Source organism: Oryx dammah, unplaced genomic scaffold (genome assembly GCF_014754425.2).
Source record: "Oryx dammah isolate SB20612 unplaced genomic scaffold, SCBI_Odam_1.1 HiC_scaffold_5, whole genome shotgun sequence".
Lineage (NCBI taxonomy): Eukaryota > Metazoa > Chordata > Mammalia > Artiodactyla > Bovidae > Oryx > Oryx dammah.
This window is the reverse complement of record NW_024070189.1, coordinates 29,728,811-29,754,057: the sequence shown is the minus strand read 5'-3', so window position 1 is coordinate 29,754,057 and position 25,247 is coordinate 29,728,811. Positions and strand designations below refer to the sequence as shown.

General features: G+C 37.8%; 1 protein-coding gene across 1 annotated transcript in view; it reads left to right on the top strand.

Annotated features, from left to right (window-relative positions):
• The window catches only part of FAM151B (family with sequence similarity 151 member B), a 37,510-nt gene extending 12,634 nt beyond the window's left edge, over positions 1–24,876 (top strand). The window contains exons 3-6 of the mRNA XM_040239446.1: positions 8,928–9,093; positions 15,819–16,036; positions 18,391–18,526; positions 23,882–24,876. Of these exons, the coding sequence (XP_040095380.1) occupies positions 8,928–9,093; positions 15,819–16,036; positions 18,391–18,526; positions 23,882–24,041 (680 nt within the window). The 3' untranslated portion in view covers positions 24,042–24,876. The remainder of the gene's footprint in view (positions 1–8,927; positions 9,094–15,818; positions 16,037–18,390; positions 18,527–23,881) is intronic.
• The last annotated feature ends 371 nt before the right edge of the window (positions 24,877–25,247 follow it).

Below are 25,247 nucleotides of genomic sequence, written 5' to 3'. Positions count from 1 at the left end.
CAACACAGCCACACAGACAGCCAGAGAGACAGAAAAAAACAAACCTTCAGGAGTCCAGAGGCAAATCTGAAAGTAGGACAACAGCCTCTGGTCATTCAGCAGGAGCCGACCCGCTAATGTCAACAGAGTACAGGGGCACTCTGTCCCCTTCGGGAGAGTCGGGGACGTCTCCCAACGACCCCCACCGGTGACCCGTCGGCGTGTCCGCCTGAGTCATATACCGGTCTCAGAAAATAGGCCTTATCAAAGACAAACAGGAAAACAGAAAAAACTTACTGGTTACAGATAACTCTCCGGATCGGTCTTCCCGTGGAGCCGATGGGAGATCCCGGACGAGCCCCCAAATGTTATGCCCAAGTTGCGAAATCTCCCAATGACCACCAGGGAGCCGGTATCCAATGCAAAAGCAAAAGAGTTTTTATTACCAAGCTGGAGCTGGGGCTCCCACCGGCACCGGCAGTGGCTATAGTCAGCAGGTTTAACCTAAGGGCTGATTGGCTCGTGCACAGTGGGGCAAGTTTAAGCAATATCCAAAGTCTAAGTCTGTTTGCCCGGTACCTTTGCAAAAATGGAATTCTTTTACAAGATGGAATAGCTCAGGCTCTACACTTTCTCCTAGTCAACCAGAACCCCAAGTTTTATACTTTTGGGTGTTCAGTTCAGTTCAGTTCAGTTGCTCAGTCATGTCCGACTCTTTGCAACCCCATCAAGTCCCTTTTTTCAGTCCTGGCTAATCTTAAAATTTCTTTCAAATACAGAGGAAAGAAAACAGGTTCCTGGAGACGTGTATTACACTGCTTTATCTCATTTCTTCCAGAATATTTAAATTTAGTACAACTGTTATTAATGAAGCTGTTTCTGTTTTCATTAATATGTGATATTGGATTTTCAACAATGTCTGTGATTTAAAAAAGCAAGTACAGGAGGAACAATGTAGGAGTGCCATTTGTCGACAGAAGAGTTGCACTGTCAACACAGCTGATCTCAGAATAGGCAAAATTGTTTACAAAAGTTATTACATATAATGTTATTTTTTGTTATAACATTTCTGCATGTAGATTTTTAAAATGTATATTAAAAAATGCTGGTTAAAAATAGAAATTATTAAATCTCTTTGAGAATAAAAAATGTAGTTTTTTTAAAAAAAACCTTTGTAACATATTTAGGAAAAGTGTGACTATAGTCACAACTAAATGTATTAGTAAAAATATAGTAAATTGCTGCATTAGGGATGTAAATAGTATAAGCAAGATAGATAACTTTAACTTCATTTCTGTAAACATATTTCTTTGAGTTTTGTTTTAGTGTAAGTAGCATCTGTTTGGGATTTTCTTGTGTAGAAAATCACAAAAAACCCAAAGCTGTTTTCTATTGTCTGGCTCTTGACAAAAGTTGGGGCTCCTGTAGTTGGAGTGTTAATCTTGATGTGCAGACTTCTTCCTGTGACTGTCCCTGAGATGGGAAACATGGTGACCAGGCAGTCTCCCAAAGCAGAGGCATACCCTGACCTTCAAAAGCGTTCTACCCAACAGCCATTGGTGGGAGAATAGGGAGAGAGGCTGGGCAACTCACATACATGTCTCCAGGCCAGGCTTCCCTCTCTTCTGAGCACTAGTCTCTCCAACTTCTTATTTGCTGTTTTCACTTAGAGAGTTCTTGTGCATCAGCAGAAAATTGGATTAAAGATTCACTGAGCATGGCCCTGCCCATCAGAACAAGACCCAGTTTCCCCCTCAGTAAGTCTCTCCCATCAGGAAGCTTCCATAAGCCTCTTCTTCTCATCCAGCACAGGGCAGACAGAATGGAAACCACAATCACAGAAAACTAATCAAACTGATCACATGGACAACAGTCTTGTCTAACTCAATGAAACTATGAGCCATGCCCTGTGGGCCACCCAAGACAGATGGGTCATGGTGGCGAGTTCTGACAAAACGTGGTCCACTGCAGAAGGGAATGACAAACCACTTCAGTATTCCTGCCTTGAGAACCCCATGAACAGTATGAAAAGGCAAAAAGACAGGACAGTGAAAGATGAACTCCCCAGGTTGGTAGGTGCCAAATATGCTACTGTAGAACAGTGGAGAAATAGCTCCAGAAAGAATGAAGAGACGGAGTCAAAGCATTTAACAACACCCAGTTGTGGATGTGACTGGTGATGGAAGTAAAGTCCGATGTTGTAAAGAACAATATTGCGTAGGAACCTGGAATGTTAGGTCTATGAATCAAGGCAAATTGGAAGTGGTCAAACAGGAGACTGCAAGAGTGAACATCAACATTTTAGGAATCAGTGAACTAAAATGGACCGGAAGGGGTGAATTTAACTCAGATGACCATTATATCTACTACTGTGGGCAAGAATCCCTTAGAAATGGACTAGCCCTCATAGTTGACAAAAGAGTCCGAAATGCAGTGGTTGGATGCATTCTCAAAAACGACAGGGTGATCTCTGTTTGTTCCAGGGCAAACCATTCAGTATCACAGTAATCCAAGTCTGTACTCCAACCAGTAATGCTGAAAAAGCTGAAGTTGATGGTTCTATGAAGACCCACACTACCTTTTAGAACTAACACCCAAATAAGATGTCCTTTTCATTATAGGATACTGGAATGCAAAAGTATGAATTCAAGAGATAACTGGAGTAACAGGCAAATTTGGCCTTGGAGTACAGAATGAAGCAGGGCAAAGACTAACAGAGTTTTGCCAAGAGAACGCACTGGTCATAGCAAACACCCTCTTCCAACAACACAAGAGGAGACTTTACACATGGACATCACCAGATGGTCAATACCGAAATCGGACTGATTATATTCTTTGCAGCCAAAGATGGAGAAGCTCTTTACAGTCAGCAAAAACAAGACTGGGAGCTGACTGTGGCTCAGATCATGAACTCCTTATTGCCAAATTCAGACTTAAATTGAAGAAAGTAGGGAAAACCACTAGACCATTCAGGTATGACCTAAATCAAATCCCTTATGATTATACGGTGGAAGTGACAAATAGATTCTAGGGATTAGATCTGATAGATAGCCTGAAGAACTATGGACGGAGGTTCCTAACATCGTACAGGAGACAGGGATCAAGACCATTCCCAAGGAAAAGAAATGCAAAAAGGCCAAATGGTTGTCTGGGAGGCCTTACAAATAGCTGTGAAAAGAAGAGCAGCAAAAGGCAAAGGAGAAAAGGAAAGATATACCCATCTGAATGCAGAGTTCCAAAGAATAGCAAGGAGAGATAAGAAAGCCTTTCTCAGTGATCAGTGCAAAGAAATAGAGGAAAACAATAGAATGGGAAAGACTAGAGAGGTCTTCAAGAAAATTAGAGATACCAAAGGAACATTTCATGCAAAGATGGGCACAATAAAGGAAGAAATGGTATGGACCTAACAGAAGCAGAAGATATATAAGAAGAGGTGGCAAGAATACACAGAAGAACTGTATAAAAAAGGTCTTCATGACTCAGATAATCATGATGGTGTGATCACTCACCTAGAGCCAGACATCCTGGAATGCGAAGTCAAGTGGGTCTTAGGAAGCATCACTACGAACAAAGCTAGAGGAGTTGATGGAATTCCAGTTGAGCTATTTCAAATCCTAAAAGATGATGCTATGAAAGTACTGCCCTCAGTATGCCAGCAAATTTGGAAAACTCAGCAGTGGCCACAGGACTGAAAAAGGTCAGTTTTTATTCCAATCCCAAAGAAAGATAATGCCAAAGAATGTTCAAGCTACCACACAATTTCACTCATCTTACATGCTAGTAAAGTAATGCTCAAAATTCTCCAAACCAGGCTTCAACAGGACGTGAACCAGGAACTTCCTGATGTTCAAGCTGTTTTTAGAAAAGGCAGAGGAACCAGAGATCAGATAGCCAACATCTGCTGAATCATCGAAAAATCAAGAGAGTTCCAGAAAAGCATCTGTTGTATTGATTATGCCAAAGCCTTTGACTGTGTGGATCAAAACAAACTGGAAAATTCTTAAAGAGATGGGAATACCAAACCACCTGACCTGCCTCCTGAGAAATCTGTTTGCAGGTCCAGAAGCAACAGTTAGAACTGGACATGGAACAACAGACTGGTTCCAAATCAGGAAAGGAGTATGTCAAGGCTGTATATTGTCACCTTGCTTATTTAACTTATATGCAGAGTACATCATACGAAATGCCAGGCTGGATAAAGCACAAATGGAATCAAGATTGCCAGGAGAAATACCAGTAACCTCAGATATACAGATAATGCCACCCTTATGACAGAAAGTGAAGAAGAACTAAAGAGCCTCTTGATGAAAGTCAAAGAGGAGGGTGAAAAAGTTGGCTTAAAACTCAACATTCAGAAAACTAATCATGGCATCCAGTCCAATCACTTCATGGCAAATAGATGGGGAAACAAGGGAAACAGTGAGAGACTTTATGTTTTAGGGCTCCAAAATCACTGCAGATGGTGACTGCAGCCATGAAATTAAAAGACACTTGCTCCTTGAAAGAAGAGTTATGACCAACCTAGACAGCATATTAAAAAGCAGAGACATTACTTTGCCGACAAAGATCTGTCTAGTCAAAGCTATGATTTTTCCAGTAGTCATGTATGGATATGAGAGTTGGACTATAAAGAAAACTGAGCATCAAAGAATTGATGCTTTTGAACTGTGGTGTTGGAGAAGACTCTTGAGAGTCCCTTGGACTGCAAGGAGATCAAACCAGTCAATTCTAAAGGAAATCAGTCCTGAATATTCATTGGAAAGACTGATGCTGAAGCCGAAGCTCCAATACTTTGGCCACCTGATGTGGAGAACTGACTCACTAGAGAAGACCCTGATGCTGGGAAAGGTTGAAGGTGAGAAGAGAAGGGGATGACAGAGGATGAGATGGTTGGATAGCATCACTGACCTGATGAACATGAGTTTGAATAGGCTCAGGGAGTGGGTGATGGACAGGGAGGCTTGGCATGCTGCAGTCAATAGGGTCGCAAAGAGTCGGACCCAGCTAAGTGACTGAACTGAACCAAATGTGCATCACATTCTTAATTGTGTCTGCTAACCTGTATTTCCTATGATCCTTCCTCTCTCAGTAAATGGCACCATAATCTGCATATATTCTTAAACCAGTAATCTGGGAGTCATCTATTCTTTGTTTTTTGTTTTTTTTTCTTGTATCTACTCTATTGGACATTATAATTCTATTCCAAAATACATTTTGAATTAGTCCACATCTCTCCATCTCTTTTGTCTTCACCCTAGTCCAAGCCACCATGATCTGTTACCCTTACTACATACGTAGCTTCCATTCTTATTCTTAAAAGAAACCATCAGGAATATAATTTACATGGAGCCTGAGACTCTGGACACTGCCATTTAGCGATTTGTTTTTCTACCCCTAGGAAATGAATGGAGTTAATAAATGGAGAAACTGACTATTACTTTTAAGGAATTCCAAAGCTTATGTGTTCCTTTACAACTACACTGATAGACAAGATGGAATGCCTACATATGTTATACTAAATACCACTTTACTGAGAAATCATGTTTGTGTGACTTATAAAATTAGCCAGAAGCTTGACCTATTTCATGTTAAATATAGCTCTCTTTAACTTTTTTTGAGAAACTGCCAAGCTTTTCTGAAGCAGCTGAGTGGGTTCTTATATTCTCACCAGCAAAGTGAATGATGTTTCCAATTTCCCCATGTCCTTGTCAGCATTAGTTATTGTCTGTCTTTTTCATCATAGTCGTCCTAGCATTTGTGAGTTAGTATCTCATTGTAGTTTAGATTTGCATTTCCCTTAAGATTAATGATGTTGAGCATCTCTTCATGCACTTACTGGAAAATCACCTGTATGTGCAGCTGAGCAGCTTTTTCAGCCTATTTCCTGCCTGTAGAAATTGGAGAGTTCATAGACTTCTTTTCAGAATCCTTCAAGTTGGGCTTAAGCAGTATGTAAACTGAGAACTTCCAGATGTGCCAGCTGGGTTTAGAAAAGGCAGACGAACCAGAGATCAAATTGCCAACATTCCTTGGATTATAGAGAAAGCAAAGGATTTCCAGAAAAAACATCTACTTCTGCTTCATTGACTACATTAAAGCCTTTGATGGTGTAGATCACAACAAACTGGAAAATTCTGAAAGAGATGCGAATACCAGACCACCTTACCTGCCTCCTGAGAAACCTGTATGTGGGTCAAGAAGCAACAGTTAGAACCTGTCATGGAACAACGGACCGGTTCCACATTGGGAAAGGAGTATGTCAAGGCTGTATATTGTCACCCTGCTTATTTAACTTCTATGCAGAGTACATCATGTGACATGCCGGGCTGGATAAATCACAAGTTGGAATCAAGATTGGCAGCAGAAATAACAACAACCAGATATGCAGCTCATATGACTCTAATTGCAGAAAACAAAGAGGAATGAGAAAACCTCTTCATAAGGATAAAAGAGGAGAGTGAAAAAGCTGGTTTAGAACTCAACATTTGAAAAACTAAAATCATGGCAACCAGTCCCATCACTTCATGGTAAATAGAAGAGGAAAAAGTGGAAGCAGTGACAGATTTTATTTTCTTGGGCTCCAAAATCACTGCAGATGGTGATTGCAGTGATGAAATTAAAAGATGCTTACTTCTTGAAAGGAAAGCTGTGCCAAACCTAGACAGCGTATTAAAAAGCAGAGACATCACTTTGCTGACAAAAGTCCATCTAGTCAAAGCTATGGTTTTTCCAGTAGTCATGTACGAGTGTGAGAGTTCCACCATAAAGAAGACTGAGTGCTAAAGAATTAATTCTTTCAAATTGTGGTGTTGGAGAAGACTCTTGAGAGTCCCTTGGGCTGCAAGGAGATCAAACCAGTCAATCTTAAAGGAAATCAGTCCTGAATATTCATTGGAAGGACTAATGCTGAAGCTGAAGCTCCAATACTTTGGCCACCTGATGTGAAGAGCTGACTCATTCAGAAAAAGACTCATTTAGAAAAGACTTTGATGCTGGGAAAGGTTGAAGGCAAAAGAAGGAAGTGGCAGAGGATGAGATGGTTAGATAGCATCACTGACTCAATGGACATGAATTTGAGCAAACTCCAGGCGACAGTGGAGGACAGAGGAGCCTGGCGTGCTGCAGTTGATGGGGCTGCAAAGAGTCGGACATGGCTTAGCAACTGAACAACAGCAACAACACACCTCTTTTCATTTTAACTCTCTCTCTTTTTTCAGGTCCAAGTCTATAACAGCTCTATTAAAAATGTACTGGGATTTTTATATATCAAGTTATAAACCATCCCTTTAGTCAAAAGCCTTACTGCCAAATCTCTTTGAGGCAGGTCTTTCTCTGCTTTGGTTTGCAAGTTAGGGTGCTATGGGATAACACCCTTAAGATTCTATAAGTTCTTTTATCTAGCTGTATTGGTATCCAAGGCTCCATATTTCTTAGGTCTTAATAAAGTGTCCTGTAGTTGTATCCTTGATTTGGCCTTGAACCTGAGGCTATAGTTTCCTAGCAGCATCCTGGACTTGACTTTTGGACTGAGGCTTTCTCTTCCTTTGAGAATCTTTCGCCAGATGGAGAGAGTGGTTTTATTTTCTAACTCACACGAGTTCTGAGCTGGAATTATTTCCTCTTTATGCTGCTTAAAATCTAAACAGCTAATTATTTAACTCAGCTCTTTCTTCCCATCCTTTATCATAGGAACTAAAAGAAGCCAATTAACGCTTTCAACATTCTGCCTGGAAACCTTAGCTAAATCCACAAATTCATTAGGTATCCTATCTATCTTCCACCAGTTGCTACAAGTGCCAGTGTTGCCAGAAGTTTCACCATGATGTAAAAATAATTTTCTCACTGCTCTTCCAACCTCTGTTAACAGTGCCTTTCTAGACTCTGCTGGATCCCAAGGCTAGTGTCACACATTTCAGTGCCCCGCGTCCAGATAACTCTTTCTGCTTGTGTTCTATGACTGTGTAATAAACTACCTCCCAAACTTAGTGGCTTCAAATACCAGTGACTTATTATTTTTGCTGACTTTGTGGGTCAGATAGTGGTTCTTCTCTTCCATGTGGAATAGGATGAGGACATGTTGCTGCACTTGGCTGTTGCTCAGCTGGGCCTGGAAATTCTGCAGTGGCCTCACTCACGTGTCAGAGACCTACTGCTGTCTGTCAGGCATGAAGCCTTAGTTTTCTTCTATGTGACTTCTCTGTGTGTGTGTGTGGTTTCTGAGTCTTCAGAATTCTTACCTGAACTTCTTTACATGGTAACTGGCTTTCCAGAGGACAGAAGCAGAAGCTGCCAGACCTTTTAAGAGCTAAGCCTAGAACTGACAGTTTTGCTTCCACTTTCTTTTGTTGCTCAAAGCAAGTCACAAAACCAACCCAGACTCAAGGGGAAGAGAAAGAGATGAGAAGATAGATAGCAGGAATTGTTGTCAGACATCTTTGAAGTTAGTCCACCAAAGCCTGCTAAGTCACACTAGGTGACTAGTGAAGCTTCTTACCCATTCCAGGGATGTGTGCTTTTACATAGTAGCTAAGCTTTGGGTCAAAGAATTGAATCTATAGCATAGACTTTCAAACATAAACAATAAACATCTGTAGTTTCTAATTTCAGGAATGAGAAGATAAAAGTACTATTTGTGTTCTCAGAAGCTTCAACAAATACTTATGAAGCCTCCTCTTGTATACTCACTTTGCTGTGTACTGGGAAGAAATTAAATATTAGGACAACAGTTTGAGTGTGACCTAGGCAAAGATATTAAACTCCTAACCACCTGTTTGCTCATGACTAACAAACAAGGGCAACGTGCAAGGCCTGACATAGTACCTGGCACTTAGTTATTTCTCAGTAAATATTATTTTCTTTCCTCCTTTTTATCTTCCTCAAAAGGATACTGGACATGCCATCTGCTGTAGTCTCTATTAACACTAACATAGATTCTTTTATGTGGACAGGTTCTGCTCATATGATAGAGGCCGATGTCATTCTTCCAAGTGGGGGATCAGAACACGGCCAGCCAATCATGGCCCATCCTCCAGAAATAAACAGTGATAATACTTTACAGGAATGGCTGGCTGAAGTTATTAAAAGCAATAAAGGCATAAAGCTGGATTTTAAGAGGTATTTGTACAAACATGTTCAGTCTCCTGGTTGTTATAGAATAACAATAAGGGAAAAAAATCAGTAACTTCATATATCTGTACCTAAGTAACTTTATACTTTATCTAAACTGAAAATGGAATTGCAAATTAGTATTTTTCAGGAATGGACCAAAGATCCACAGAGTTTTCTGCTAATATTGTTTCTTGGGAACGTTTGGAAGCTAAACTTAATTTTTATAAAGGAATTTATCATAACTGACCATTGTAATAATAGAATGGTAAATTTTTTTTCTATGTGAATAACTTCCAATACCTTTTAAAATTTTTAATTGGAGGGTAATTCCTTTACAATGTTGTGTTAGTTTCTGCTGTACAATGAAGTGAATAAGCTGTATGTGTGTGTGTGTATGTGTATATATATATATATATATATATATATATATCCCCTCTCTCTTGAACTTCCCTGTCCCCCACCATCCCACTCTTCTAGGTCATCACAGGGCACCAAGCTGAGCTCCCTGTGTTACACAGCAGCTTCCCATTAGCTATCTGTTTTGCACATAGTATTGTATATATTTCAGTGTTACTCTCTCAATTTGTCTCACCCTCTTCTTCCCCCACTATGTCCACAAATCCATTTGAAAGAAAGTGAAGTCGCTCAGTCGTGTCCGACTCTTTTCGACCCCATGGACTGTAGCTCGCCAGGTTTCTCCGTCCATGGGATTTTCCAGGCAAGAGTACTGGAGTGGGTTGCCATTTCCTTCTCCAGAGGATCTTCCCGACCCAGGGATCGAACCCAGGTCTCCTCCTTTATAGGCAGACGCTTCACCGTCTGAGCCACTAGGGAAGTCACAGAGCAATGCAAGTTCACAAGTCCATAGGACAATACATTTAAGATGCTCCTTTCACTAAGAAGTAGTCTGAGACAGAGCTGGCAGTAGTTGGGTTAGTTAATACATTTCCTACTTGATTTGTGTTATTATATTTGGGAAATTATTTAGAAGTCTTTAATTACTGAAGAGTTTCTTAAAAATAATGTTTTAGAAACATTGATAATGAAGAGAGCAAGGTTAAGTATCATTTCCTTCTCCGTGACTGTCACGGAAAGTTTTACTTTTGTGGTGTTTTGGCAGTGTAAAAATTATAGGTAGAGCCCGGGATTTATTGTGACACCATAAAAACTCTTCATGACACCCATGAAGGCAACTGCTATGAGAATCGAGGATGTGTGGTAAACTTACTTTATCTTTGAAAATGTATTTTAAAATTGAATCACCTCAAGAAATGAATAAGGATTGGAAATCTTATTCATAGGGTTTTAAAAAACCTAATAAGTATTTAATCATTAATGCTCAGTGAGCAAAACTTTAGATCTCCTTGCCTTTTCATTTGTTGTGGGGCTAAATATACTAGTAAACCTCTTTATACTGTGAATGAAAGCTATTGTAAGATCTTAAAGCTTTTAGAATGGTGAATAGTCCAACTCCATTTTATTGACAAAGGAACTTAGTCCTAAAGAGGTTATGTGACAACAGCTAAACTTGAGAGCTGAGCTAGGACCAGATTCCAGGTTTCCTAGAGCCAGTCCAGTGTTCCTTTGATGGTGGTTTAGTCACTCAGTTGTGTCTGACTCTTCGCAACCCCGTGAACTATAGCCCACCAGGCTCCTTTGTCCATGGAATTTCCCAGGCAAGAATACTGGAGTGGGTTGCCATTTCCTTCTCTAGAGGATCTTCCCAACCCAGGGATTGAACCAGCATCTCCTGCATTGCAGGTGGTCTACATTACAAGTGGATTCTTTGCCGACTGAGCCACCAGGGACCATGAAATAAAGTATTTAATCCTTAATGCTTGGCGAGCAAAACTTTAGATATCCTTGTCTTTTCACATGCTCAGTTTTTTTTTTTTTTAATGTTTATCATTGCCTGTAGACTTGTTCTCTATGAAACAGATACTTTGACTCCTCACCAGTCAGATCAGCTCATTCATTCCTAAATGCTAGCAGTCACCAGTAAAAGGCTGTGCCATTAGAAAAAGACTGCACGTTTTTTGATCATACATATTTGAAGGGGAATGAATTTAACTAACAATTATGTAAATACATACTGTGTGTCAGACACAGTTCTAAGAGTAAGAGCGTGCTCAGTCACTCAGTTCTGTCTGATTCATTGTGATCCTAGGGACTGTAGTCCGCCAGGCTCCTCTGTCCATGGGATTTTTCCAGGTGAGAATACTGGAGTGGTTGCCATTTCTTCCCCCATGGTCTAAGAGTATTGAATGTTAATTCGTTTAATCTTTACAACAATCCTAAGATGTAGGTTCTTCCTGTTCTCATCTTCCAGATAAAGGAACAAAGGAATTTATAGATTAATTGGGAGAGAATTGTTATTTTAAATATTTATGCATTGAGTCTTCCAGGCTAGGAATATAGTATATTATTCTTTGTAGTAAACATTGTATTTTGCTGTTGGGCAAAAATTTATCCTCAGTCTTTTTTTTTTTCTCCCCAAATATGGTGTTTCCTCCACATTTACTCTTCCAGAAGAATTTTGTAATTATTTTGTAAAGTTCCAGAAATTAAAACTTAATTTTTTCCTAAGTAAGATTTTGTGTTTTTCTTAATATAGGTTTTGTTTTTCTTAATGGAAAGGGAAAGTGGTGGTACTATAGTCTTTTGTATTAGTGATAATTAAAACATTTACATGTAAAAGAATATTAAAATATTAATAGTTAAATATTAAGTTATAATATTTCATTAATAATGGTTAATAATTAAAATATTAAATAGTTAAATATTAAAAATATTAAAAAGTATATTAAAATCTTACTTCATTATGTTCTGTGTCGTAGGTCTTTATGTCTTAACTGTGCAGTGCTTTGCATGTGGTAGACACCTAATATATGCTGTTGCAATGTCAGTTTGGGGGAGAATGTGTTGAGACTAGATATCAGATGGTGAGCCATCGTTGAACAGCCTAATGTCAGTTTACTAAATTGAGAAAGGCTAAGAAGCTTCCTGTTGAATATAAACTGGAAGTTAGTGATTAACCCAACTCCACAGACACCAGATTTCTTAAGAAAGCAGAATCGTTTCTAGAAAAGGAGAGGAGGTCAGCTGTGAAACGTGTGGGTTAGTTTAAAACGTGTGGGTTAGTTTAAGGTTTCCTTCTACTCTGCTTCTGAAGAGCAGAACCCCACTGGCACTTAGCTGCTGCCGTGGGACTTGCAGATGGGCAAGCTTTGGAGTAATAGGTATAAGTTGCTTAAGTACCTTGTAATAGGTACAGGTAATAGGTAAGCAAGCTTCAGAGTAATAGTACAAGTTGCTTAAGTACCTTGTAATAGGTACAAGGTACTAAAAATGAGGGAATTTTGTAGGAAGTACAGTTGGCCAGATCTCAGAATTGTGGTTTTTAACACAGCGTTGATATCATTCAAGGCAGAAAGCATTTGAGACAGAGAAATGACAGCATCTATATTAGAATCTGTTAAGGTCCTGCATTAGAGTTTATTAATCCACTATAATCTAGGGCCTGAATTTCAGGGGTATAAGAATGAGAAAAAAAGCAGCTTATTACATGGGAGCAGAGTTAAAGAGAGGCTGATTTCCTCTGGTTTTAGTAAACAGTATCCTTGCTCACTAATAAATATGACCCTATAGAAGCAGAAGAGATCAAGAAGAGATGGAAAGAATACACAGAACTGTACAAAAAAAGTTTAATGACCCAGCTAATGACGATGGTGTAGTCTCTCACTTAGAGCCAAACATTGTGGAGTATAAAATCAAGTGGGCCTTAGGAAGTGCTGCTGCCAATAAAGTCAGTGGAGATGATGGAATCCCTGCAGAGCTATTTAAAATCCTAAAAGATGATGCTATGAAAGTGCTGCTCTCAATATGTCAGCAAATTTGGAAAACCTAGCAGTGGCCGCAGGACTGGAAAAGGTCAGTCCTCATCCCAATTCCAAAGAAGGGTAGTACTAAAGAATGTTCAAACCACCAGACAGTTGCACTCATCTCCCATGCTAGTAAGGCTATGCTCAAAGTCCTCCAAGCTAGGCTTCAGCATTACATGAACTGAGAGTTTCCGATGTCCAAACTGGGTTTAGCAAAGACAGAGGAACCAGAGATCAAATTGCCAACATTGCCTGGATCACAGAGAAAGCGAGGGAATTCCAGAAAAATATCTATCTCTGTTTCATTGACTATGCTAAAGTCTTTGACTGTGTGTATCATAACAAACTGTGAAAAACTCTTAGAGAGATGGGAATACCAGACCATCTTACTTGTCTCCTGGGAAACCTTGTATGTGGGTCAAGAAGCAGAGGTAGAACCCTGTATGGAACAACTGAGTAATTCGGGATTGAGAAAAGAGTACGAAAAGGCTGTTTATTGTCTCCCTGTTTGTTTAACTTATATACAGAGCACATTATGCAAAATGCCAGGCTGGATGAGTTACAAGCTGGAATCGAGATTGCTGGGAGAAATATCAACAACTTCAGATATGCTGATGATACCACTCTAATGGCAGAAAGCGAAGAGGAATTCTTAAAAGAGTCTCCTGATGAGGGTGAAGGAGGAGAGTGAAAAAACCAACTTAAACTAAATATTAAAAAAACAAAAATCCTGGCATCTGGTCCTTTCACTTCATGGCAAATGGAAGGGAAAAGGTGGAAGCAGTGACAGATTTTTTTCCTCTTGGGCTCTAAAATCACTGTGGATGATAACTACAGCCATTAGAAATTAGAAGACGATTGCTTCTTGGCAGGAAAGCTATGACAAACCTAAAACAGTGTGTTAAAAAGCAAAGACCGAAAAAAAAAAAAAAGCAAAGACATCGCTTTGCTGACAAAGGTCCATATAGTCAAGGCTATGATCTTTTTAGTAGTCATGTACGGATTTGAGAGCTGAACTATAAAGAAGGCAGAGCGCCGAAGAATTGATGCTTTTGAACTGTGGTGCTGAAGCTCTTAAGAATCCCTTGGAAAGCAAGGAGATCAAACCAGTCAATTTTTTTATTATTATTTATTATTATTATTATTATTTTACTTTACAGTATTGTATTGGTTTTGCCATACATCAACGTGAATCCACCACGGGTGTACATGTGTTCCCAATCCTGAACCCCCCTCCCACCTCCCTCCCCGTACCATCCCTCTGGGTCATCCCAGTGCACCAGCCCCAAGCATCCTGTATCCTGCATCGAACCATGATATTATACATGTTTCAATGTAGCATACACACCGAGGAAACCAGAATTGAAAGAGACACGTGTACCCCAATGTTCATTGCAGCACTGTTTATAATAGCCAGGACATGGAAGCAACCTAGATGTCCATCAGCAGATGAATGGATAAGAAAGCTGTGGTACATATACACAATGGAGTATTATTACTCAGCCATTAAAACCAGTCAGTTTTAAAGGAAATCAACCCTGAATACTCTTTGGAAGAACTGATGCTGAAGCTGAAGCTCCAATACTCTGGTCATCTGATGTGAACAGCTGGCTTGTTGGAAAAGACCCTGACGCTGGGAAAGACTGCAAAGGCAGGAAAAGAGGGCAACAGAGTATGAAATGGTTGGATGGCATCACTGATGCAATCGACATAAACTTGGGCAAACTCTGGGAGATGGTGAGGGATAGGGAAGCCTGCTGTGCTGCAGTCCACGGGGTTGCAAAGAGTCAGACATGACTGGCGACTAAACACAGTGAACAACAATGATGACATTATCAGTTTCTGCTCATAAAGTAGGAAGCCCAAAAGGAGGGAGGGAAGAGTGGTGGGAGCATAGGCAGAGGGACTCCAGTCCATTAAGAGGAAAAGTTGAAGACTGACAAGGGGTGCTGCATGTTCTCCCTCCCAATATCCACCTCCCAGACTCTTAGTCCCCCCAGTCATTGTGTTCCTTAAAAGCTAATTTTCTGAGAAATATGCATAGGCCTCAAAGATTCAGAAGCGATTCAAGATTGTATGTAGTGTAGTTTTCCAATAAAGTTTGTTTGTATTTTTTAAAAGTAAAAATTATATTGGCTGTTCAAAGCGTTATTATTTCAAAATGTATTCGTCCAAGAAGACGTCAGGAAGTAAAAGGAGTGAAGTTGCTTTTTAGTTTAAAAGTAACTAAAATATAGTTGTCTTGAGTTCTCAGAAAAGATGTTTACAGTAGAGGAGAAAAATGAAGTTTATAAAAGCTTTAAGGAAATGTTTTAATTTTATACTTTGCAGTCATTTTTAGAAATGTGTTTGTGCATCCAGACTCTCACAAAAATACATAAAGGGAAAGAGACTCTTTTTCCCAAGGTCATTAGCCAGTGTTAGAGACATAGTGTCTGAGTGCACTTTGGGTATTTTCATAAACTGGAATTTGCAGGTTGTATGTTTAATTTTTAAATCCTATTTATACATTCTTTGATGAGTGAATGTTTGTGTCTTTTCTTAAATTGTTTTTATACTGAGTGATCATAATACAGGGTTTTGAAACTTCTATCTACAGGTAGTGGCATTATTCATATATTTATAGAACCTTTTAAGTACCTTCATGAAAAATAAGTATAAATCAGTATTTTAAGATATGGCACATGTTAACTTTCCCCTCTGGTGATATCTAATCTTTGATTTTATTTAATTCAAGCATTATGATATTATACTTTTATTATGAATTTGAGAATGTTAAAGCCACTAGTCTAAAAGAACTTTTTACTTTTACTTTAGGAATGTATCTCATTGACAACAAATTGTTTTTAGTTTGGCAGCTGTAGAACCATCCATGATGCTCTTGGAAAATGTCAAGAGGCATCTGAAGCGTCCAGTGTGGATTAATGCTGATGTTCTTCCTGGTCCAAATGAAAATAGCAGAGTAGTGGATGCAAAGCCTTTTATAGACACTGTGACATCCTTCTTTCCAGATGTGACATTTTCCCTGGGTTGGACAACAGGATGGCATCCTGAGAAAGTCAATGAAGGTGATAATTTAAAATATGTTCCTTTTATACATTCAGATATAAAAATAATACCTTTAATACAAAACCAGAACCATGTTCTATAAATCCAAGAGCCTAATGGAGAGAAAGATCTGGCCCTAAAGATGTGTGTATGACTCTTCCTTCTGTTCTTTCAGATCGATCTCATTCACTGGTGATATTTTGTCACCAGGCTCCCACAGAAAATATTTATTTGCAAGGTCTAGAATAACCAAAGCTGCCTCTTTACATACTTTAAGCAAATTCTGAGTTGGTCTCTTTGTACTTGTAGAGCATTCTGTACTCTTTTTTTTTCTTTTACTTTGAAGCAAACTCTCTATGTTGGATGAAAGATAAAGAAGTGGTAATAAAATCTTTTTAAGTGATGTAAGGCCAGAAGTAGGGGATGTGTGGTTGAAGAGCACAGATTCTGCTCCCTTGATATTAGAAGGTCCTCGAAATGTAGACTGCTAGAAAAGAAGCTTGGTGCCCTCACGCCCTCTAGCTAGACAGAGGGTGTGGGAGGCCACGAGACTTTCCTCTCGGGGAAATTTCTTCTTTCTCTTCGTGTACTCTTTTCGATGGACCTGATATTCAGCTTCTTTTTCCTGGACGAAACTTATTACGCTATATGAATTCATCTTTTTCTTCCTACATCCCTATTTAATGATTGTCCGGTAAAATCCCTAATTAGGAATCCTAAATCAGGGATCCAATAAAATCAGATGCTCTGGGACACCTGAACACATGGTAAAAATAATTAAGCAAGAGGATATTTAGAGTTTATGGAAATGGTAGCCTTTATCTTGCGTTTAGGGCATTTTAAAATGTACTTATTTGCTATTACTGTCTTTAGATGTAAAGTTTTAAAATCTAACATGAGATTAGAGTAACTGCTATCTGGTTGCGTAGTGACATTTAGGTTATAACCCCTGGACCAACAATTGATATGATCGAGAGGAAAACAGTATACTTTAAATTTGTTCTATTTTAATTTTCTAATCATTTTATTAGTGTCAGTAAAGGATATAGCCTATAATTCAAACTGTTTAAAGAAGGTAAACTAGAAACGATTTAATAGCTTCCATACTGCTTCTGATCTCTTTTTAGTCACAGTTTAGTCTAACTCTGACTTTAATCTCAGGCTTGAACTGAATTAAACCATGCCTGGGTCTTTAAGTCATGTTGGTGTTGAATGTTTCCAGGCTACTTTTCCCCTGCTGGCCGATGGTCATTACCACTGTGTGTTTTATCTTCCCTTACTTCTTATGCTACAAATTTTAGGAAAGAGAGTTTATGTTTGTAGTAATGTAAGTAATAGCTTATGTTAGCAGCCCCTTTTTCTAATTAAAAAGATACAATTTTCTAGATTTTAAAAGAAAGCAGACCTTTCCCTTCTTTCATGAGGAATTTAGCTGCTATAGGCTTTTAGTAAATTGTTCCTTTACAGACCAATACTTTTTCAGCCTATTGATAGAGTTTAGGGGTTATTTTTCAAATATACATTTTTTTTTCTGAAGCTGTTTATAAATAGGCAGATATATTTTTCCACAATGTCTAAACTTGATTTAAAACACAAAACACACATATAAAAGCCAATTCAAATACTATTTCTATTTTAGATAAAATGTGTAAGTAATTTGGACTAGCCCCCACATTTTAAAAAAAATTGAAGTTAATTATTACCTAAATAGCTCGTAAGTACCTAGTAACCATCTTTTTCCTGGAAAAGAAAGCTTAACACAAGTGGAAAATCTAAGTTTATAGAGTATATGAATGATGCAGAGCCTTAGAATTTTAAATTATATATTTATATATAGTGCCAACATGTCCTTTTTTGTACTTGATAGATTAATCAATTCTTTTCTAAGGTTTCAATTTTTTTGCTTGATTTGCTCTCGTTCACTTGTGACATGACTTTAGATGTAATTTTTTTATCTGCATCCCACTCAAAATATTTTCCTGCATTAAGTGGTATACTACTTTCTCTGAATCCAAATGGAAATTTTAATGAATTACCTATGAATTTACATATTCATATATAATTTAATTTTTATCCTTTCCTGGTGGCTCAGATGGTAAAGCATCTGCCTGCAATGCAGGAGACTCGGATTTGATCCCTGGGTTGGGAAGATCCCCTGGAGAAGGAAGTGGCAACCCACTCTAGTAATCTTGCCTGGAAAATCCCATGGTCAGAGGAGCCTGATAGGTTACAGTCCATGGAATTTTTCTGAATCCAGATGGAAATTTTAGTGAATTACCTATGAAGTTACACATTCATATATAATTTAATTTTTACTTAATTGACTTTTTAGGATTCTGGTGAGAAAAGTTAAATTTCTTTCTTTTCACTTCAGGTTACAGTTGGACAATGGTGAAAGAAATGGAATATATATGTAACGAACTAAATCAGCCTGTAACATTTCCTGTCAGAGCAGCATTAGTCAGGCAGTCTTATTCTCAGTTACTTTGGCTGTTGAAGCAATCACACAGGTATGTGTAAGTTTGACGTGTAGTGTGTACATGTGAGTGTATGTGAAAGATGAAAACTGATCATACAGACAGTGTGTGTGAGAGAGAGACAGAAGATGGACGCTGATTCTTGACAGTGCTCAGACTTCCTCCCTGGAATGAAGCTCCTTGATGAATCTTAATATCAGGTCTTTCACCTCTATTCCACACTAAACCTTTTGCCTATAATAGGTACCTAGTTTGTCATTTTTTTCAATATGCTGTACATTCACAGAAAGTTATAAGTGGATACAATAATTTCCCTTTGAATTCTGTCATAATTCCAAGTCTTTTCCACATAAAAATTTTGTTATTTAAAAAATTTTTTTTTTTGGCTATGCAGCTTGTGAGATCTTAGTTCCCTAACCAGAGATTGAATCTGTACCCTCGGCAGTGAAAGTACCAAGTCCTAACCACTGGACTGCCAAAGAATCCCCCAAATTTTGTTATTTTATCATGTCATAAAAATTTGTTGGACCATGTATTAAATATTATAAAGCTACAGATAGTGAAACAGTTTTGATACTATGTTTTTTAATAGGCTAGTCAATAGGACAGCAGGGAAAGCCCAGAAATAAACTCAGCTCTATCATGGAACTTAGGATAGGAAAAGGCTGGTATTTCAGATCATTGGTGCAAAAGTTCAATAACTTGTATTGGGACAGGCAACATTGTAGGAAAAACAAAGTAAATGACCTTCCTTAATCTTCCTCCAAAATAAATTCCAGATGAATTAGAGACTTGAATGCCAAACAATAAATGCATAAAGAAAACACAATTGATGATTTTTTTTTTTGTATATATAGTTTCAGAACAGAGAAGACCCTTCTTGTAAGGCACAAAACCCAGAAGCAATAAAAGGAAATTTTGATACATTTGAATACGTAGAAATGAAAAGATTCTGGTAAATCTGCCCTCAACACATATGTTACATGGTTGTAAACAATTCTAACGAGCAAATAATTATCACAAATCATCCAGAAAAGGACCCAGTTTGATAATTCACTATATTTTAGAGAGTAAGAGAAGCATATACCCAAATATTAGAGAAATATCCATATTCCTGCGGGTAGAGTTTTTACTAAATGCTTTTTCAGTTTTTATGAAAATAACCCTATTTTCTCACATTATATATTAATAAAATAAATTATATTAGCATTTTATATATTGAATCATCCACACATCCCTCTTGATTGAGATTTATCATTCTTTTATAGTCTGCTGAATTTTATTGCTAATATTTTAGTTAGAATTTCGGCATTTTAAAGTGAGATTGGTCTGTAGTTTTTTCTTTCTCAGTTTTGGGTATCAATATCATGGGCATTTCATTAGAAAAAAACTAAGGACCTTTCTTTCTTTTTACATTTCCTAGGATGTTAAAAATAACATTCAAATAGCCTGTACTTGAGTTTGAATTAACATTGAAACCAACCTGGTGCTTAGTGTTAGAGGCTCAGTTGTGTCTGACTCTTTGTGACCCCGTGGATAGTAGCCCACCAGGCTCCTCTGTCCATGAAATTCTCCAGGCAAGAATACTGGAGAGGGTTGCCATTCCCTTCTCCAGGGGATCTTCCCAACCCAGGGATCAAACGTGGGTTTCCAGCATTGCAGGCAGATTCTTCACCGTCTGAGCCACCAAAGAATATAAATATAATTTTTATTTTATTTTTCATTGACTGTTTTAAGGGTGACTAACAGTTAGAACTGGACGTGGAACAACAGACTGGTTCCAAATAGGAAAAGGAGTACATCAAGGCTGTATATTGTCACTCTGCTTATTTAACTTCTATGCAGAGTACATCATGAGAAATGCTGGGCTGGAAGAAACACAAGCTGGAATCAAGATTGCTGGGAGAAATATCAATAACCTCAGATATGCAGATGACACCACCCTTATGGCAGAAAGTGAAGAGGAACTAAAAAGCTCTTGATGAAAGTAAAAGAGGAGAGTGAAAAAGTTGGCTTAAAGCTCAACATTTAGAAAATGAAGATCATGGCATCCGGTCCCATCACTCCATGGGAAATAGATGAGGAAACAGTGTCAGACTTTATTTTTTTGGGCTCCAAAATCACTGCAGATGGTGATTGCAGCCATGAAATTAAAAGATGCTTACTCCTTGGAAGAAAAGTTATGACCAACCTAGATAACATATTCAAAAGCAGAGACATTACTTTGCCGACTAAGGTCCATCTAGTCAATGCTATGGTTTTTCCAGTAGTCATGTATGGATGCGAGAGTTGGTCTGTGAAGAAGGCTGAGTGCCGAAGAATTGATGCTTTTGAACTGTGGACTGCAAGGAAATCCAACCAGTCCATTCTGAAGGAGATCAGCCCTGGGATTTCCTTGGAAGGCATGATGCTAAAGCTGAAACTCCAGTACTTTGGCCACCTCATGCAAAGAGTTGACTCATTGGAAAAGACCTTGATGCTGGGAGGGACTAGGGGCAGGAGAAGAAGGGGACGACTGAGGATGAGATGGCTTGATGGCATCACTGACTCGATGGACATGAGTCTGAGTGAACTCCAGGAGATGGTGATGGACAGGGAGGCCTGGCGTGCTGTGATTCATGGGGTCGCAAAGAGTCGGACACGACTGAGTGACTGAACTGAACTGAACTGTCATAAAAATATTAAACCTACATAGAAGTTGCAACATCCTTTACCCATGTTCCCAAATTGTTTATCCATTCTTTCTTCCTCTATCCTTCTCTCTCCCCCATCTGCTTTTCTTTCTTTTTTTCTGTTTCTTTTTTCTGTTATGATGTCTCATATCGTGAAGTCCTCCAGTGTAGACTTACCCACACAAGAATGCACTTCTATATTTCTACTGTGTAGCCTCCCAACCAGGAAATCAGCATTAAGGCAAAACTGCCCCTATAGTCTCCAGATCCCATTCAAATTTATCAGCCATTCCAACAATCCTTACTTCCTTGTGGTCTATCAAACTCTCTTAAGAACATGCACTGCATTTAGTTTGCATCAGTCTCTTTCAAAGTTCTTCCTCAATTTTTCCTTTCTTCTCATACACATAACAGTCTTAAAGACTACAGGCCCTTTATTATGAAAAATATGCTCAGTCTCAATCAGTTCAATATTTCCTCATGCTAGATCTCAGGTCTTGCATTCTTGGCAAGCTACTCATGTTCTTGTCCCAATTCCCAAATCAGTCACTTCCTCAAGGGTCCCTTCTTGATTATAGTAGCAGGTGGTATTTAGAAAGCAAAATCTGGGATTTTAGTATAATCATTGCTCCTAGAGCATCAATGCTTCCATGACTGTTAGGGATAGGAAAGAATTCTTAAGCAAGACACAAAAATCATTAGCCATAAAGGATATGTTTGAGTAATTTGAACACATTAAAATTTGGAAATTCTTTCCATCAAAAAACACCATGAAGAATATGAACAGGTTAGGCAGAGTTGGGGAATATTTTTGTATATCAAAAGGGCTCTAATCAGAATTTATAATGAATTCTGTATTCTATTGTGTGCACATCAGAGTTCATTTATTATTGAATGATATTTGGATTATTTCATGTTTTTGTCTGTTGCAAAAATTGGTGGTGTGAACATTCATATATATATATATATATATATGTACATATACATAAATGTGAGCACACACATACATCCTGGTGCAAATGTGCCTAGAGGTTATATAAGGAAGGAATTTCTAGAAATAGAACTTCTAGGTCATAGGGTGTTCATATTTTCAATTTTCGTGGATACTGCTAAACTATTTTCCAAAGAAAACGAATAAACTGTGGCTACATGTTTCAACTTGAATACATTTCACAAAAAATATTCAGCAAAAGACGCAATACCAAAAATATTACATCCCGTGTGATTCCACTTATATGAAATTTATTAACAGGCAAAAATTAAACTGTGTTGTGTAGGATGAATATACAGGTGGTAAAGAAGATGGCAACTGAAAAGTCTAGGTTGTGAGAACTCCTGGGGAGAGGTGAGGCTGTGATGGGGCTCTGATATCCAGGTGTCTCCTAAGGTGCTTGCAAGGTTCTTTTCTTGGTTTGTGTTGTGTTACACTGGAGTTCATTTTATAATAATTTGTCAAAATTTACATTTATGCTTTATGCATCTTTTCCTATATGTGTTATTTCACAGTGGAAAGAACTTTAAAAATGAAACCTGAGAGGTGATTTGAATGAATGCAATTTAAAATACCCTTAAGCAATTTTATTTTTCCTATTTTAGTTTGTATACCATAGTGGGAGGATTAAAAGAGGCAAAATAACACTGGAAAGCTCTTCTTTTAACCTAAATTCATATCTGTCTTTTTATAAGGTTTATCTCCATGGTCCTTGAATAAAGTAATAAAAATGCCATTTTAGCAAAAATATGTTTTTAGAGTAATGCTTATTTTTTTTCCTGTGTTCCCCACTGTAGTTTAAAATTCTTTTGGGTTTGTCACATAATACTCTTATGGAGCAAAGTCCAAAGTACTTTCCTTTGTTACATTTCCAGAATGGTGTTATCATCCTTAAGGACAGTTATGTGTTAGTGTAATAACAAGAATATATATATTGGTTAGACAGTTTTCCCATCTTTAGTAGAACAACTGCTTTGGAGATTTTCTCCTGGAATCTGACATGCTTATGAGGAAAATAAATATGAAAATACTTAAGAGATTTGCATTTCTCTAAATTATAATAAGAACAGTGTAATAGTAATGTCACCAGAAGAAATGAAAATATATGATTTAAGTAGCATTTGAATTTCTGAGCATATTCTTACATCCATAATCAATCTGCATATATTATTATTGTTTTTTGACTCCAGAAATAGATCTAGGTTTATTCTCTTTGGTGTTGTTATATCTCATACAGAAACCCCCAGAAGGGATAGCAGGGCCCCTTAGAAGTGGATATGAATGTTGGGAATGTCAGTGACAATTGTATCTCTTCACTGTCCCTTCCAGTCATGCTTTTGACTCTGGCCTGGCTACTGAAGAAACCAGGTTAGAGCTGCGGTTTTGTGTAGGGAACGGATTCCTTGATCAACAACACAGTCTCCTCTGTTCTTTTGTCCAAAATTGGGCCTATTTACAGTGCTAACCATTCTGGGTTTCTAAAGTTATATGAGGGTTACCTAATTTAGGCAATAGCGATGTGAATTTTATTCTCTCTAGCCCTTTGATGTTGATGAAGGAATGAAACAGGAAAATACAGTTCCACCAGTGCTAATTAATTTTTCTTCTATGTGAATTTGCGTTAGAGACAAATGAGGGTGACTGTGTTTAGGCTTGTTGGAATTCTTCATCACTGTTTCTTATCCTTCTCTATTAACTATATAATTCTGTTTTGTTTTGATGCAGGTACAGCCTGACCATTTGGACTGGAAAAAATGATAGCTATTCTATTGAAGATTTACTTTTTATTAGAGATCATTTTGACAAAAAACGAGTTTTCTATGACATCTTGGAACCACAAAACCATGAATTTAAACAAGCCATTGGAATCAAAATTAATCTCTAAGATGAAAATTCTGCTAAATTATTTCATGTTTTGCTTTTGCAATCCTTCCTTGTCTGATCTGAATTAATTACCATATAAATTATGATGACTGATTTATGTTCCAGTTCATCAAATCAAAAAATACTTATTGAGTGCTTATTCTGTTAAGCCTCTGTCCTTATAATACTGTACCTACCTACAAGATTTGAAAAGAAGAGATTTCACTGGGCCTCATATAATAATGATTTAGGAAAATGAATCTTTAAAACCATTAATAAAAATATTTTGGTATATTGAAAATAATGGAAAAAATGCACGTGTCATACAGATACTAAATTACATGTTGGTGTTAGCATTACAGAGATTCCGTAAAAATATGCCATCCTCTTTTATTTTCCCTGGAGAACTAATTATTTCAGAGACTACAAAAGAGAAAGAGGGCTTTAAAAACGTTTTTAACTTTCACAGGGTTGAGCAGTTTTCTTATAACAAGATCAAGTCTATTTACTGAAAGCAATGAGGATTAAATTAAGATGTATCTAGAATTTCCTTATTGTTCAGAGCATCCTGACAGCCATATATTAATGTGTTGTTTTGTATTCTTTGTTTTGATCATAGTATCTTATCTAGAGTGAGCAAAATACTGTTGGGGAGCAGAATTTTAATCCTGGTAATCTATTATTTGTTTTTCAAGATTTTCACCCACACCACCTTGTCCCAGGCCCTTGTTCTACTACTAGAATTTTAAAAATTATTTCCTCATGACTTCATTCCTCACATTACTCAAAGAAACCCTGGATAATTCTGCTGGAAAAAAAAAAAAAAAACACTTTAAAAACACCTCTTTATGCCAAATCAAAAATCTCTAGGGGCTTCTTAAATTCAACTTCATTGAATTTTACTCTTTCAATACCCTTCCTAATATAGTCCCACTCTAAAAGTTAATTCAGTGTCCTCAGTACAGTGCTTTGTTTCAAAAATGCTTACACAGTAATCTCCAGATTTTACTTTAGTGATTACTTTTAACTGATAGTGTTCGCTAATTGTGTCATACATGTCTCCTTAGCTAGACTATGAAATCCTTCATGGTAAGAGAACATTCTTTCTTTTTTTTTTTTTAATTTTATTTTACTTTACAATTCTGTATTGGTTTTGCCATACATTGACATGAATCTACCACGGGTGTACATGCGTTCCCAAACATGAACCCCCCTCCCACCCCCCTCC